Source organism: Strongylocentrotus purpuratus, unplaced genomic scaffold (assembly GCF_000002235.5).
Source record: "Strongylocentrotus purpuratus isolate Spur 01 unplaced genomic scaffold, Spur_5.0 spur5_scaffold_10, whole genome shotgun sequence".
Classification (NCBI taxonomy): Eukaryota; Metazoa; Echinodermata; class Echinoidea; order Camarodonta; family Strongylocentrotidae; genus Strongylocentrotus; species Strongylocentrotus purpuratus.
In genome coordinates, this window is record NW_022145595.1 from 20,745,778 (window position 1) to 20,763,828 (window position 18,051).

The following is an 18,051-nucleotide window of genomic DNA, read 5'->3' on the forward strand; positions in this document are numbered from 1 at the left end:
GAGTTACGACTGATTCAAATCAATCACAATTTAAAATTAATCGCAACTGTGTACTTTAGAGATAGGAGTTGCGATTAATTTCAAGTTGCGAGTCATTCAAATCACTCGAAACTCTTTAAGAGATGGAGGCCCTGGATGAAGAAATTTCATATCTGAACTATTCGGAGGGAAACCTTACCAGCTTCATTGAACTGCATTCTCTATAGATACCTCAGTATTTTAATAAGCAGAGATGCAATGAGACATCAAACGTGTCAGTTCATTCCCCCTCCTGTCTATTCATAGTGTTTTAATTGCTTGCTTTTTGTTTTTGCAGGTATACACATTTTGTAGAAGTAACAAATGCAGGTAAGTATTGCTTGTAAGAACATGCCATTACATATATCTTAAGCAGGATATGGGTGTATCTTATCTACCTACATGTAGTTCAAAGGTAATAAAATTACGCCTGCATCACACAATACTACGATACTACCCTCACAATGTTGTACAATTTAAGGGATAGTACCAGCTTAATGTATTTATGACAAATTTACTATAATCTAAAAGGTGTACCGGTAGATAAAATGATATATTGACAGAGAAAATTTGTTTAATGCCTTCCTGAAATGAAAATTATGCTGGTTGATCATTTTGTGTATTGAATGAAACATATTTCAAATTAATGGGTTGGTCATTCTCTAGTTCATTTGTACACTGTATAATCCAAGTATGTAGCAAAGGAATGTGTAAAATGCAATGTATACCGTTGGGCAAACTGTATGTAAATACATGTAGAAAATATATAGAATGTATATGAAATCGTAGAATGAAGATGTAAGTTATCAAAAGCAATAAGCTTTGATGATAGTACATGCGAGACTACATTGTAAGTTGTCTAAGAAGAAGTGATTTTTTTACATTTTTGTCACTTATAAAGAGAACGTCAAAGTGGTCAAATTCAAATATACAAAAATGAAATGTAGTTTAAGCCAATAATATAGCCGAAATGATGATAAAAAAGAAGGCAGAAATGGGTAATCGAAGAGGATACATAACTTGTAAAAGATCATTTTGGCTAACCATTTGTACCTGACTAAACAGTAAAAACAAAATATTGAAATAAAAAATAAAAGAAGGAATAATATGTTTAATGGATCAATCTTGACAGAGATAATTGCACCAAGGGTAATTTGAATGGACAGTTGATGCTAGTTGTAATGAAATAAAATTGAAAAATACTTTGCATCTTTCAGCTGGAAATAAAAGAAAACCCAATTTTCTAACTCTTATATTCGAGGGAGTGTAGCAACAGAGTGAGGAAATTTTGATTTTTAAATGGTTGCATTTTAGAGCACTTGAAAGCTGATTAAATATCCCTGTAAATGTAACATAATTACACGCAAAAATTTTCTTGTGAGGAGGCCCCTTTGAGGGGCAAGAAGCAAATTTGCCCAACTTGAATTATTTGGGGGGGGGGGGGGGAATCTGTCCCCTCTGACCCCTACTTCTGTCACATATGATTAGATAGATAATGAATTGTGGCAATCCAGATTTCAATTAAAATTATTGTTTGCCCTGTGTTATTTCTTGATTGACAAATTAATTAGGAGAAAATTAATCTTTGGCTTTGAAAACAACATATCTCAAAATTTCCCCTCCCTTAAAGGTAATACAAAGTTTTGGGAAATATTGAAAATTGGCTGGATAGTGATTCTTCAAAATTTTGATATATTTGGATGCCCCTGTGGATGTATTATAAGCACTAGCAAATTTAGCCCCTAAAACATTTCTGCTTTCAAGAAAAATGGAATATAAAAATTTACCGGTGCTCCCGGTAAATTTTGATAAATTTCAAATAGCGCCTACGGCCATACAATGGTAGCTGCGACCATGAACATTTCAGAATATGTAGTTGTCATACATAATTTTCAGAAGTGAATAGCCAATCGGTCTATTTTAGTCAAGAAACATTGTTTTTTAGCTTAATTAATATCTTGACCTTAAGAGGGAGCTATACAACAAAAAGAGTTTATTATTTACAATTTCATAACTTTAGACTCGATTTCAAGCGCGACAACGATCACTGAATATTGTGAGATCGCATATGCTTCCAATATGTTAATTTGAACCAAATTCATGACCCCATACCAAAACTTTGTATTACCTTTAAAAGTATAGATCCCTGACAATAAAGTAGTGCCTACAATGTACATGTATAGTACATACATGTACAGTTCACAACTAAAACATTCATACCCTTACCAAGTTTTTTAATTTTTTAAAACTTTAATTTAGGTAAATGAATATTTATTTTTCCTGATTTAGTTTTTTTGTAATAATGTGACATATCAAAGATTACAGCTAGAAATATTCAAAGGCCCTAAATCAACCAGTCAACCTTTCACTCTTTAGTTTAAAAAAAAAAAATACATAAAAAACATCAAATTTACGAGGGGTATGATTAATTTAGCTGTTAACTGTATATATGATTACAATGTAGGAAGATAGAACTACCTAAGTACCATTACAAATTGGCATCACTATACAATTTTTTTTTTAATGACAGCAACAGTTACACAAAATTATCTGCATGGATGAGAAACAATGAGCAATTATCTAAGTCTGTGTTTGAATTAAATTTCCTTCTCTTCCTTTCTTGGGTTATTAAACAAATCTATCAAGGTTAAATTTTGATGAGCAGCAACGATAATCTTTGCAAGTTTTTACAAGATATAGAACAATTTGTAGGGAACAGAGATGTTATAAAGACAGTTAGAAGACAGTCACCACGACGAATTAAAGCACAAGATATATAATGATGAGAGCATCGAGCACAAAATGTAAACATCTTCACAATAAATGCTAGAAGGAATGAAAAAATGAGGCCTTTGATTAGTATATATTGTAGTTTAGAGGAAGGATGAAAATGGGATGAAGAACGGTAGACAATACAAAGATGATTTTCTTTCAAAAAGTAGCCCGAAACAGCTGAAAAACTGAATTAAGGCACAAGATATATAATGTTGAGAGCATCGAGCACAAAATGTGAACATCTTCACAATGAATGCTAGAAGGAATGAAAAAGATGAGGCCTTTGATTAGTACATGGGATGAAGAATAGCAGACAATACAAAGATGATTTTTTTTCAAAAAGTAGCCCGAAACAGCTGAAAAACCCACCACTCTGATGCCATAGGGGTCCGGGTTGTTGTTGTTGATTATCTTGCCTGCCGATGGATCCGTCATTTCGGAAGAAGTTCCTTGGTCACTTGCCGAACACTGCGAGGATAACGAAAAGAAGGTTTTGGGCTCAAAAAAAGCGGTCTCCGAACCAGAGTTTAGACGTACTTAAGATTCCGGAGATCGATCTCCAAATTTGTTTTCTTCTTTTCTGACGTGGGCTGATGCGAACAGCACTGCCGGTGGTTCCACAGGTCTATGCAGAAAGCGAGAGAAGGACCCTGAAACAGTTTCAGGGTTTAAATACCCTGACAATCAAGTACCAGCAAAGTTCAAAGGTACGCTCTACAACAGGGGCTGCCTATATATTAGTGTGTTCAAGAGTGCAGGTAGGGATATCTGGATAAGTGGTATCAGTATACATGTATTAGGTGGTGACGTGGTACTGGCAGGACTGGCCCCTCCCACTTTGAGAACTGTTTGCATTCAAGCTTCAGAGTTCATTCAAACTATCCTGTAGCTGGGTGATCAAGTATTGATCCATAGCTTTACATAACAATAGGTTGCCGTCTTCCTATCTTAAAGGGTGTTTGCATGTCCATAGACTAAGCGAGTAATGAGGGCTTCATGACTACAGTGTACATATGTACATCTAGGACTGGGGCTGGGGAATGCACAGTACATCTACTTCTTTACTCATGCCTACCTTTAAAAGTTATAATAACCTTGATAGGCCATTGGCCTTTGTTTTTCCCCCACAACATTATGATTTAAATTGAAGATGTTTTATTTTAACGTCTGTTAATGTATGCATATAAATTGTACTTGTGCTTTTTTAAATCAGATGTGGAAATAAAACTTGAACTTCATATAAGAATGTAATGTTTTCATGCTGTAAACCACACTATATGCTGATATACTTTTGTACTCAAGCTAAGCCCTGATTCATACAACTTCTCATCAATAATATATATGAAGATTGCTATAAGCTTTGGAAATCCTTGTATCTGATTGGGTTTGAGCCGGTTTGTCATAGCGCTGTGGCAGTTGTTATAAACAAATTATGAAGTAGAGCCATGGTGTGTGGGGGCATGTGGGTCAATTTTTATTCAGTTGACCTATTTCTTCTGAAGGACACCTGGCATGCAAGTGCACAAGTGTCTCTCAACCTATTGTCAAACTTTTTTATAAAACTAGTTGGTATATTTGTGTTGCATGTGTTGAAGTGCCAAATAAAAATACAAAATTAATAATACAAAATACAACGGCACAATCGATCTACCACCAAAATAAAGTTCTAGAGAATCGTGTTGTTGGTTGCATACTCTGCGCAAATTGATATCAAATCCCATGGATATCTTCTACAAAACAAAACTATTAGTGGTCAAGGCCTTATAAAATGTTTTAAAATAGGATTACAATTGGGTTTTTTTTTCTTCATGCGTGTACAGTGTACACGCCTCTAGCTATGCCATGATTCTGTATAAATACAATATTTCTTCCTACAAGCTTCATATGGACCTACATGCTTTAGTGTGCACAAGCTAATACTAGATTGCACACAGCTACTGAGCTAGTATGTTGATAGTGATTAACCAATGAAGCGAGTAATACCAAGGAGAGACCAGCATGTTGTATTCATTAACTACCAGTATCTGAGCCACGTCAGCAACGTGCCTTCACATTTTGCTTACATGTACATAACAAATTAATTAATTTTCCTACACCTGACATCTATTAGGTTTGTTTTTCTTCTTTCTTTCTCTCTTTTCTCTGTGCAGATTGTTCCAGTTCTCTTTAACTAAGATTTCAAATTTTTGACAGGGAGATATGAATGTTTACGTGTGTTGAAGCTACAATGAACAATCTATCCCCCCTTGCCAAACACTTTGCAAACATGGACAAGATTTAATAACGAGACTAATCCAACATCTGCTGCTAATTAATTTATAACATATTGGCCCAAGGTTAATAGTTTAATGGATTTTGGTACAAATATCCAATTTTGGCGGTTTGGCAACAGCTTGAAGTGTTTATTCTCAGACCTACTCTCGATTATAAGGTGGAATAATGATTGAAAAATTTCTCTGGCTTACTACATAATTAGCAAACTTTGGGTACCGGTATGTATATTTGCTGCGGCTTACAATCATGCAGGTATGATAGTTGACGGTATATTCAACATTACTGTATATCATTCTCAAAGTGTAAACATATTTTTGAGCGCTAGAATTACAAAGAATCCTACATGAAGGTTCTATATTGATTTGAATACCATGATCTTGTTATTTTCTCCTACAAAAACTATTCATTTTATTAATGTTACCAACAGGCATGTTAAATTGTGATCATGTTATATTAGGGATCACTAGAAGGGGAGATTTAACAAAATAACCTGACACTGACAACCCAAGGAACTGAAAATTTAAGGAGAAATTAATAAGTGTAAAGCAATAGAAACCATAGATTCTGTGATTTCAGACAACTCTAAAAGCCCAAAATAAGTTACTTAACATTCAGATCATCGGACTTGTGAACCCACATACATGCATAACTTTTCAGAAGTCGAGTGAGACTGAGAGTGTTGGTCTCATGGGCTGTGGCCTACCAGAACAGATACACATGAACCAGTAAAGATGCAATTCCGACCTTACAGTGAATAGTTAACGATGGCCTACAAAATTGACATACCTTCTCACTGACTGCAAGTCCATCATTAGTACTCGTACTCATCTTGAGAGAACCCTTTGCTTCAAAAAAAGAAAGACCAGATTTCTACCAACTTTCTATTAGAGCCAACGCAGCAGCCACGTCCTGTTCTAGCACAATACTTCTGCAAAAGTGAGCTCTCCTGATCCTGAAGCTAACGGTCACACCCCCTTTCTCTATGGATCTAGACAAGCATTGTGTACTCAAATCGATGAGCATATGAACTGAGTCAATAGGGAAAGTTTTTTTTTATAAAGCGGACTAGCGATATGCCCCACTGACCTCCACAGGCCCAGACTCCCGCTAGTCTGGTTTTGTGACAAATTCCTTGACGTTCTGATCATTGTTATTAAAGATATAAAACAAGACACACACACATATATGTCACAACAGACCAACACCAAGAGTGGTATTTTAAAATAAAATGTAAGATGATTACAAGGTTTATGATTGTGAAGGAGACTTCAGATGTTTAATATAGAAAAGAGGAAAAAAAAACTATTGAAACATATACTTTGTAATATGTTGCCCCTACATGTATATGTGGTCTGAAATGCAAATCATGAAAGAATTTTTGGACTGTATACATGTAGACTGCTGATTAATTATAATTAAAGCTTATTTTATAATAAAACCCAAAACTTGATAAGGCATTTAGGCAAAAAGAGTGCAACTTACATGTACTTCAATTTGACAGAGAGAGAGAGAGAGAGAGAGATGTTGAAAACACTAACAGGGGGTCATTATAGTCCAACATTTGAGCAATTTTTTTATTTAATCTATTTTTAAAAATCAACAATAGGTTGGCTCCTTACATTTGATAAGCCTTTGAAAGGTGTTCTACTTTAGTACTTTTCATAGTGAAACTATGGTGAAAATGTTGAAATGTGAGACTATTGTATTTAACAACTACATTCATACCCTTACCAAGTTTTTTTATTTGTTAAAGTACATGTACAAGTACTATACATGTATGAAAAATTGTTAAGTACTGATTTTTGTTTCTTGATAATATGACACGTTAAAGATTGCATCTAAACGTATTCAGCTAGTGTGATTATTTGAGATGTTAATTGTACAATACATGTAACTCATCAAATGACTTGATTATCATGACATACATGTACACAGAAGTGACAGAACCGTGACCTACGTGTTGGTATCCTCAATGAACTTAAACAATAGTTTTTCCCTCCCAGTCTACATGAACTTTTAAGCTGTGCACTGTATTCTACATCTATGTAAAGAAAAGGGTGTGGTCAAATGCCAACCAAAGGTTCAAACACCCACTTTAAGAGTTAATTTAAACCATCCTTTGTGTAGGTCCCCAAACAGTTCCTTTTGTTCAGATTTCAAAAGGATTTGGAACTACCAGTACTTATAGAAAGTGTCTGCGCAGTATTCTTCTCACCGTACATGTAGTTCTTCCACTGTTTGCCGTAGTGGAAAATTTGAAAGGAATCTACACGGATGTCTGTAAAGCCGATTGGCTGAATATGTAAGAAAGTGAGGTGTAGTCCCATACATACAGGTAGTGTCTTCATGTACTGTCAAGATGTATAATATGTGTGATCCATGTTGCAATTGTTAAGGCAAATATTATGTTTTCAACAAACACTTGACCATACTTGACTACCCTTAGAGAATCAAACTGAAAATTTGAATGGGTTTAATTGATGTCTTAAAGACAAATATGTCTTCCTTTTTTTTTCAACTTCCACAGCTTTATGCTGTTCTTTTCTCTCTATCTCTCCCACTCTCTCTCTTCCTCCTTCTTCTCCTTTTCCTTCTCTGTCTCCTTTGCCTTCTCCTTCTCTGTCTCCTTTGCCTTTTCCTTCTTCTCCTTCTTCATCATCATTATTTATTTATTATTTACATTGTATTTTCTTTAACTCCTAATAGATACAACACCTGTGCACAAGCCTTGTTATCTGGCCATCTTTGTTTTTTTATAAATATTGAATTCATGAAGAATATATAGCCTCTGGGTTGACAGTGCATTTTCAAAGTTAGAAAGGTAAAATCAATTCAACCCTCATTCCTTTAGAAACACTGATATTATTTACACTACAACGAGTGATCAAATGTGTAAAAGTTTGTTATTATCACTTTTTCAATATGAAAACTGGTGGGAAGAAGAAAACAAAAATCACATTTGACAGGAACAGGTGGCAAGAGGCCTAGAGGCTGGCCTGGGTTTCTGCAATTTGATTTGCTGGTAGGTGAGCCTCACAGGTATGATTTGTTCTGCCCAAGTTCAAAGGGTTTCTGCGCAAAAGAGCAACACTTAGCTCCACCCCTCACATGCAGTCTTGGCGTTCAGACCCTTTTGAATTTTTGGAACATTTTACTACAGTACATGGAAACCAGTTTCTTCTTCTTATTCTTCTTCCTCTGCTCCATTGGAGATCAGCAGCTTCTGGAGTACTGCAATTGTGTTATAGCATCGGAATAGGTCCATGGTTATAGCAAGCAGTAATGTCATGTCAGGTAGAATGTATACCAGCATTGGAGAAAGCAAAAGCACGAGCAGAGTTGATATTGTAGAGGAATGACAGTGATGCATTAAGAAGAAATTTCTTTTGGTTTTATACGGCAGAACCTTTTTTGATGAAGTTAACATCTATATCTATCATCTAGCAAGTGTTCCACAAGCAACTGCCAGAGAAAAAGAGGTTGATTGGTCCGTTGAAAAGGCACAGTAATTAGCTTGCCCACATGGGGGGCACAGAAAATGAGTAACACAGTGCAAACTGGAAACACTTTACACAAGTTGTTGTTACAATCCTACATTTTACCACATCATAAGTACCTGCAAAGCAAAGAAGAACAAATGTCATGCTATTTTTGTACACTTATTTACGGAATTGTAAATGTTTCTTTTGGAATACAGAGAACTGCACTTGGCACTCCATAAATCAGCAACCTGCTCCTGTAATCGGAACTAAGAATTGGTAGGTTTTTATGAATAATGGCCCAATTTTTTAAACTTTGGTTAAATTTCTTTGAACCTCAATGATGGGACTGAGCCTTCAAACTTCAATGAAGAAAAGAATTGCAAATTCAAAAACACATTCATGTTCCTGTAATATGCAATGTATTTGTTTTCATAGACTACACCACAGTAGACCAAAACTGGAAGTTGTAAAATGAGACTCTGTGTGCATTGCAGTTTTTATTGGATTTAATAGGTTCTCATACTTTTACATTCACATAAAAAATAAATCAAAGAACTGATACAATTACAACTTGGGGCTAAAGATGAAGTTTCAGGGCATCTACACCGTTTACAGTATGTCGCTGAAACTCACGTATGCAGTCTTTGAATCTGGAGTACATGACGGGAAATCAAATAATGAGTGAATCAGTCGCTATGGAATTTTCACATACAGTACATGTAAGAAGACAAGTATTTAAGTGAGCTCTTCATCAGTTAACAGCCAGAAGGTCATTGCTCCTGTACCAAAGGATATGGCCTAATGCCCTTTTGGCTCTCAACATTAGCAGTGACCCAATGAGTAGCAATGTTCAAAATACATGTTGGGGGAGGGGCTCTGGGCAATTTTTTCTTGGGGGGGGGGGTGCCAATAAGGATCCCTTTTTAAAGGGACTTTGTAACATTGTTCAGATGAGAGATAGTGGTGCTAAGGTAGTGACTTCAATGCTAGATGTACAATTAAAGATAATCTGAAAATTTGAGTGAAAACGGATCATTATTCATGGTACAAATTGGGAAAAACTGATCTGATCGATTCCTTAATTCTCCCAACTATATTATTCTACTTCTATACTGCTACTTGGCAAAGCCTGTTCAGCATCAAGACAAGGACAACTTACATACATTTTAGGTAAATGTAAATCGTCAAAAAGCAATAAAACGGCTCTACATTCCATTCCAGATAGTTAAGTGTTGACAGATTTTTATAGCCTGTTTTATGTATTTTTGTCATGGAAAAACGGTTGGGAAAATTCAAAAATGGTTGGGAGAATTTACTGTTAAACTTAATCACTGTTAGAGGGTGCCTCACATCGACGCCATCAAAGAAAACCATAGATATCTTTGTGGTTTGAGAATTTGTTCAGGATTTTTTGCATGTCAGAGGGTTAGTATAGTAGAAGGAATATAGTAAATAACATTTTATACAAAAATTAAGCAATTTTTTTCATCAACCTTCAACAATGTTACCGAGTCACTTTAGAGGAAATGTAATTTTACTTTGAAATAGACTATCAAAGTAATTTTAATTACACATTGTAAGAGATGGTTGACTTTGGGGTCTGTCAATCTGTTTACAAGTTTGGGACCCCATCAACACTTTTGAACGTCTGCATTTACCTTATAGTGTCAATTGCTTGTTTCTACAAAATCTTAAATGAATCCTCAAGTCACTAATGTACAGGTTGATGAGAAAGCCCATATCACTATGTCTTTCATTCAATATATAACTGGGAAGAAATCTTATGACCTATATTGAGGGCTTATCAGTTTCTTTCTGCAAGATCCAATCTGATCTTGTATCCTGTTGTTCAAACAGTTGTTAGTAGTACCTGCATCATTACCTAAATTGTCTTAATGGCAGTTACTGTAAATATGCATGTAAATTGTGAACTTTGTATCTAAGAATAAATATATACAATTAAGACTAAATATAAAGTAATTGAGCTATTTATTAAGAGTGCTTCTACAAAAGTCAAACATGTTTATTCTGTGTAATGAGATGGCCTTTGACTTTGCGATCTTCCACCTAGAAAAATAGCGGATAATGACCAGGAGGTCTCAATCTGTCCATCAAAATGATTTCTCACTCACTAGGGTGCAAAGGGCTGTGCTCTGCACCCCTGAAGTGCAAACTTGAAACCCTTCACACCCCTAGATGAGAAATATGAGACCTGGGCAAACATTTTGATAAGGTTAGAGATGCAAAGCCTTTTGATCTTTATTCTTCATCAGTAAATTCAGCAGTGGACTTTGCTCATGTGACTGATGTAAGCACCCACAGAGTAGTTTCATTTTCTTTCTCAATTTCGACCAACATAGGTCTTACCGTAGTTGTGGTAGCTGGGAAAAATTTGGAATGAAATTTCATAATGTAATTGAATGAAATTTATTGCTCCATCTGTCATCATATTAATGCCTCTTCCATTACTTTAAGAAGTCAGAAAACCAATATTATTTGCCGCCTAGAAGCGCACAACCCATTCTTTTCACGTTGTTCCACAATTGACAAATATTTTGTTGTTCAGTCCATATTTCCAATGAATGTTATTTTATAAAAATATGAATACCTTCAAATCACAGCACAGCATAGCACAAAGATTTACACAGTATGTGCATGAGCAATTTGCTGGTTTTATAGAAACAGTGAAACCTAATATTTTCTACCTCGTATTTGTTTGATATTCCGCTTCCTAATGCAGGGAAAAAATTAATATTTATTTTTCGGGGGCTACTTTTCAAGTTTGCCTGCAAAAAATCACACTCTAAAATCAGTTTGCATTGAACTCTATGCAAATTTACTGGGGCTCTTTTCTGATTTTGGGGGCTCTTTTGGGCATTTCGGGGGCAAATTCGCCCTGAGCCCCAGTGTATTTTTTTCATTGTCCTAATGCCATTTACATGTATCATCTTAGTAGAATATCATCACTAATAGGGGGCGGGTATCAATATACAAATGTATCTGCTAGCCTTTCACAGCAAAAAATAGCAATCTCTCAAGACAAATGGGGAATACCATCTATTTTGTATACTTTCCACACAGAGTATTTCAGAAAAAAGGAATCTAGAATTAAAAACAGTAGCTTGAAGAAGACCCCTCAATAGGAATCATTCCTCTAAAATTGAATGGTTGGCAGCTATGCACCAAGGCTAGGCCTAAACAACGGCTCTAAAGTTGGGACATTTAATCCAATTTCCTCAGTTGCAAAATACAGCATACAGTAAATCAATAAGAAATACCAGTGTGTACCCCAGGATATGTACTGTACATGAGGGCATGCATATAAATAAAATCCAAGGAAATATATTGACTACTTGGGGGGCGTTTCATCAACATTTGTTCGGCGACAACTGTCAGTGCTGACTAAATTTGACCAATCAGAGGCATGAAAAAAAGTCGGTGACAATAAAATTGTATGTGAAAACCACTGACTAATTGTTTCATGAAATGCCCTCGCCCCAGGCTAGAGCAAAGACCAATGATGTCTGTTATCAATCCAAGAGTTATTGTCTACTTAGTATCTTAAGTAGCAAATAGTAAAGACTTGATTTTCTTTGCACAAATATCATACTGCAATTAAAAGTTGTAACTGCATGTTTATTGTGTAAATTAGGGCATTTTTAGTTTCACTTCATTATTATACTGTAAATCAAGATGGGGGGGGGGGGGGGGGAGGTGTCAGTTAGTAATAGATAAATAGTAAAAACTACACTTCAATTTAAACCTTGGTGAAAAACATCCATAGGTAGTGATAACATGATAGAGTAAACATTATTCCATTCCCATTACAGCTCTGTCAACACAGTGACTAAATACAAGGGATTAAAATAGGAGCATGCCCTCTAGTGATAATAACATGACAGGTTAGGTGCAGGGCTTATCAGCACTATCATGGTTATCACTGTGGTGATGAGGTGTGTCAGATAATCATTTAAACTACACTCAAGAGAAGGGTGAGTTTTGAGAAAGATGAAGAATTTCTGAGGCTTTTTTCTCTCCATTCTAATAATGTTTGGAATAATCACATAATGGTAAACTTTCATAAAACTTTGAGAACAATTGGTAGAGGTACAACTACAATACACTTTTATCACCCTGCCTCTTCTGCAAGTAATCTAAAGTACCTAATTACTTCAATGACTAAAGAACATTTTTGTCTACCGGTATTGAGAGAGTTTAAGAGAGTTAACTCCCTTCTAGCTCTCAGCACGCAAGAAAAGAAAAGAGGGAGGGCCAGCAGATGTCAAATTCTAGAAATACACATATCAAAATGTTGAACTCTCTCGGACTAAAAGATACATCTGCACAACACTTGCATGGCATTTAAATATTTGTTGTTATCTCCTTTGTGATTCTCCTTCATCCTTCGCATATATACAATTAGAAAAGCTGAAAACTATTATCACACTTTGTCTTTTCCCTACTCTGCCCACATAAAAAGCAGGGATTTTGAATGAGGTATCAGCGATACTTTTCAAAGTTAAAATTCTTGGTCAAGTTTTTAAGGTTACACCTACAAAAGCAGGCATTTGTCACTGAGTTTACAAGTCAATTATTTTTAGCTTTCTTTCTTCTTGTTTTTAGGTGGATTACCGTCTCATATTAAGTGACTTAAAGTTAAAGGACTTCCTGAAATTGTGCATTACTTACAAATCATCCAGTAGACATGCAAACTCAGGGACTGAGAGAAGCTAATAAATATGTGAATACATACAGCACTAAAACAATGATGAATAAATTATACAGATCTACAGTAAATGACAGACCTATAAATTGTTTAGGGATGATGCTCATTTCCCTAAAGCAGCTACAGTTCAGTAGTTTAGAAACAAATGTTTCCAACTTGTCTAGTTTGGCAATCATCACAATGCTACACAACCGTTTTTGATAGACTTTCCCTAAATGCATAGTCTAGGCCTTATTATTTTTAATTTCTAATTTTCATATAACGCAAATCTCCGTGTATAAGGCGCACCTTTTTTCCGTCAGGAAAAATTGAAAGTCGGGGGTGTGCCTAATACACAGGTACAGGATATTTTGAGTTCTCAAAATGCTACTTTTTAGTGGTTTCCGAAAATCTCTGTGTCTCAACATGAATTACATAATGCAAATAAAGAATAGATCTACTATTTGTAGTTAAACTACATTCCTAATTTGAAGGGAAGAGAGTTTTTTTTTGTTCTTTCTTTTCAGTCTCGATAAATTATGCCCCTTCACAAAGCCCTTTGGGGCCGAAGCTCTCCCGTGTCTCAGCTCACTAGCTATCACTTACCTGTACGATGTACATGTTCAGTCGCTGTGTAGCCTAGCCCTAGGCTAGAGGCGATTAGTGGAGCTAGAACTAGAACTTAGTCTCAACAGAAGCAGTCCATATCAGATTTTGAGACTGAAGCTTTCGGTCTAGGTCTCACTTAGTAAAAGTATCTGATTGTCATGATTGTGTAGAATCCAATGAAACAGATCTTTAATTTGATTGTATGTAGTTAAACCGCCCGCCCCACCCCCACCCCCCCCATCTAGCCTTAAGGGGTCTCTCGAAATGTTTTTTAATGATATTATTCGAGAGAGCCTTAAACGGCTCCCATACCCCTGCACGGAGAGGCATGTAAACAAAACTCAAAAGGGTCCAAAATCACACTTTCGCGCACCCGACCAATATTGGACAGTGGCTTTGATAAATTTGTCGTAGTTTTGGTCTTAATTAGCGCTTTAATTTCAAAATCGGTTCTAAAAATAACAAAATAAGAGCAATTTTCTACCAGACCGATACAGCTCAGCTCCCTTTTCACGTGTACCGTGTGAATTCACGATGTCTACACAATGGTGATGACCTCTGACTGGCATTTCCGTAATTGTGGTAAATTGTGCTGCTTCCGTATAATGCGCTGTATGAGTGTTATTCAGCGCATTATACGGAAGCAGCACATTTACGAAGTGCTAGTCAGAGGTCATCACCATTGTGTAGACATCGTGAATTCACACGGTACACGTGAAAAGGGAGCTGAGCTGTATCGGTCTGGTAAGAAAATTGCTCTTATTTTGTTATTTTTAGATCCGATTTTGAAATTAAAGCGCTAATTAAGACCAAAACTACGACAAAATTTATCAAAGCCACTGTCCAATATTGGTCGGGTGCGCGAAAGTGTGATTTTGGACCACTTTTGAGTTTTGTTTACATGCACTCTCCGTGCAGGGGTATGGGAGCCGTTTAGGCTCTCTCGAATAATATCATTAAAAAAACATTTCGAGAGAGCCCTTAAGGCTCCCCCATCCGGTCGGAGGGACCGCATGCTCCCAAAATATCGGTAATGAGGCACTTTTCACGCAACAAAGTCCAGCCCGCTGTGTGTATGTCTATTGACTTTATTTACACACCAGAGAAAGACAAAGGGAGGGAACATGCATACCCGTACCCTGATAACACTGAGTGGGGGGGGGGGGGGAGGGTAGTTTAACGTCCATGCAAGATATCAAACACCATACAGTTCTACGTCGTTTAATCGCGTTTTAAATGGTCTCACTCTCAGTCTCATCCACACAGAATCGGACACATGCACAGTCACACAGCTTCACGCCTACATAACTACACGGACGAGCAAGCCAACGTCTACCCACTGTTTGCCTTAGCAAACCGTACATTGCTCAGCTGCTCGAGTACCGGCATTACCAAACTGATTAAATCAATAAAAAACAATAAAAAGTAATCGTCTTACCGAAGATGCCACATCCGACAACTTGGCCTTCTTATGCTCTGGACTTAAACTCATGATTGATTATCTTGCTGCAAAAAATGCAATTAATTGGGCGTTGTGTGTGAAGATAGGTAGACAGGAGATGCTCAGCTATCTGAAATTGGTGAAAGTTGAAATTGCCAATTTGATAATTTAAAGATTTTCTTATCATTTATGTATATAAACAGGATTATTTTCACAAAAATATAACATAATTATATTAAAAGTGACAGGTTATATACTTTTGAATATTTCATTGATGTTATTAATCTTTTAAGATAAGATTTGTTATTACTTATAATATTTTACTGAATTATTGTCCACGTTTTACATGTTGTGTTATACGAACATCCCTCCCATCTCCCTGCTAGCACAATAAACAATTTGAAATAGTTTATTGATAATTGATCCGCGAGATTAGCGAGAAGAAAAAGATGTAGAAAATCGATAAAGCATCTTACAAACTGGCGTACGATAGATCTATATTAGGATGAACTTTTCATGCTACGTACGCGTATGTCGCGTTTCTTACTAACATTTTTGCTACTATATGCTAAATCATAATGATGATGACTGATCTGACAGGAACAACTTAATTTCGAGGTAAAGAGGACACTTTTTTTTTTTTTTTGGTCTCGAAATTGAAAATTTGACATTTTGCTCCGTTGGGGGGGGGGGGGGTAAGGTCAGCTTTTTTAGGTCAACCATGGGATTTTTTTTTTTTTTTTATAAAAAAAAAAAAAAAAAAAAAAAAAAAAAAAAAAAAATCCAAAAGGGGGGGGGGGGGGGGGGTGTTTTAGAGAAATTTAGGGGGTGGGGTTAACACATAAAAACTTACCAAAGGGGGGGGGGTTAACCCCCAAAAAACACCCCCCCAACCCCCCCCCCCCCCCCCCCCCCCCCCCCCCCCCCCCCCCCCCCCCCCCCCCCCCCCCCCCTGTGTACGCGCCTGCCTCTGATACCAGTACCGGTAGCGCGTTTCCGTTTTACACCCTGCCCTAGGCTTTTCTCCAATAAAATTTTACAAACCGACTGGTATTCGGAGTCTAGTCGTCCACATCTTGCCTCGGCGCTCTGCACACCACCAGAACTCTGAAAACGTCACGTAGCGCTAGCTAACTCTCTATACTAGTTGATCTTCCTAGTCGTATCATTTATTTTTATCCATTAATACGCAATACTCTAAGAGCGTGAGGATGCGTGATCAGCTCGCAAAATTTAGCCCAGCGATAACAAAACAATAATATATCGGGAAAACCGTCTTGAACAAGAAGACCCTCGCATCCCCAATTGAAATTGTACATAAGCTTTGGCTTCGCTATTCTTGACGTCGATATAAACAAACTTAGACTTCGGATACAGCATGTTTCGTGTAATTTCTTGCCGAAAAGCCTAGGGCAGGGTGTAAACGGAAACGCGCGTACCGGTACCAGTAATACATTCTTGAACTTGTCTTGTGCCCCGTCGTCCATTTGACCGTAGAGGACGCTCATCAGGGAGCGGTGGTGTGATCATCGAATTTCAAGTACATGTATAAGTGTGATCCGTAGAATGAAGTTCCGAATACTTTGGAAGACGAGTGACGCTTGAGAATAATTATTGCTTTTAATCAAAAAGATTTCCTTTTATCTTTGTTGCTGTGTTCCTTGATTCTATGATTTCTTCCTTTCTTTGTTCCTTTGTTTCTTCTATCCTTCTTTTTTAATTCTTTTTTTATTAATTTTTTATTTTCTTTTCTTTTCTTTTCTTTTTCCTTTCCTTCCTTCCTTTTCTATTCTCGTATAGCTTTCTGTCTTAGATGCTGATTGGTTTCCCTTTTTATTGCAATAGTGACGATTTCCATTCAGGTCAATGTACATGGGGCTGCAATAGATTCAACTTCCGTTTTCACCAATCTTGTTCGATAGTGACCATAGCTACCCTTCCCATGTCATTCTAGTTAAAATGAGTGTTGGAGTAGTTTCTTCCCCCCTTTTGCTTTTAGAGGGTAGCTTCTGTATTTGCCACTTTGTTTAATTATTTTACGAGACTGAGGATGATGGAGGTTTCTGTCTCGACTGTGGCCAAAAGTTGGCCGATGAAGTAGGGGCTTCGGGGATGGAAGACCATCTAACAACCACGATGAGTATATGAATGCACATCTTTAAATGATGATCGCTAGAGGAAGATATGCAGTCTCTTGATGGTTCTTACAGCTGTGGTCTTCTTATTGTGGCCAATAGTTGGCCGATGAAGTAGGGGCTTCGGGGATGGAAGACCATCTAACAACCACGATGGGTTGTTGCGTGAAGGCACATCTTGCAATAGGAAGACAGTCTCTTGATGGTCCTTACAGCTTTGGTTTTCGCACTATTCAGACCCAGTTGGCCGATGAAGTAGGGGCTTCGGGGATGGAAGACCATCTAACAACCACGATGGGTTGTTGCGTGAAGGCACATCTTGCAATAGGAAGACAGTCTCTTGATGGTCCTTACAGCTTTGGTTTTCGCACTATTCAGACCCAGTTGGCCGATGAAGTAGGGGCTTCGGGGATGGAAGACCATCTAACAACCACGATGGGTTGTTGCGTGAAGGCACATCTTGCAATAGGAAGACAGTCTCTTGATGGTCCTTACAGCTTTGGTTTTCGCACTATTCTTGATCCATCCAGAACGTGTTACGAGCGTCCTCGCAAATGAGTGATGCCTCGCGGCCACTCCTACTCCCATCTTCATCCCCGGCCCCTAGCCTCT

The 18,051-nt window shown here is 37.1% G+C and overlaps 1 protein-coding gene across 4 annotated transcripts in view; it reads right to left on the reverse strand.

Annotated features, from left to right (window-relative positions):
• Window positions 1–15,426, reverse strand: part of LOC576349 (bifunctional 3'-phosphoadenosine 5'-phosphosulfate synthase) — a 32,489-nt gene extending 17,063 nt beyond the window's left edge. Inside the window, 2 exon segments of one of the 4 annotated variants that reach the window (NM_001124766.1) lie at window positions 3,163–3,261; window positions 5,854–5,980. In NM_001124766.1, the coding sequence (NP_001118238.1) occupies window positions 3,163–3,261; window positions 5,854–5,895 (141 nt within the window). In that variant the 5' untranslated portion in view covers window positions 5,896–5,980. 4 annotated transcript variants of the gene reach the window in all.
• Between the last annotated feature and the right edge of the window lie 2,625 nt (window positions 15,427–18,051).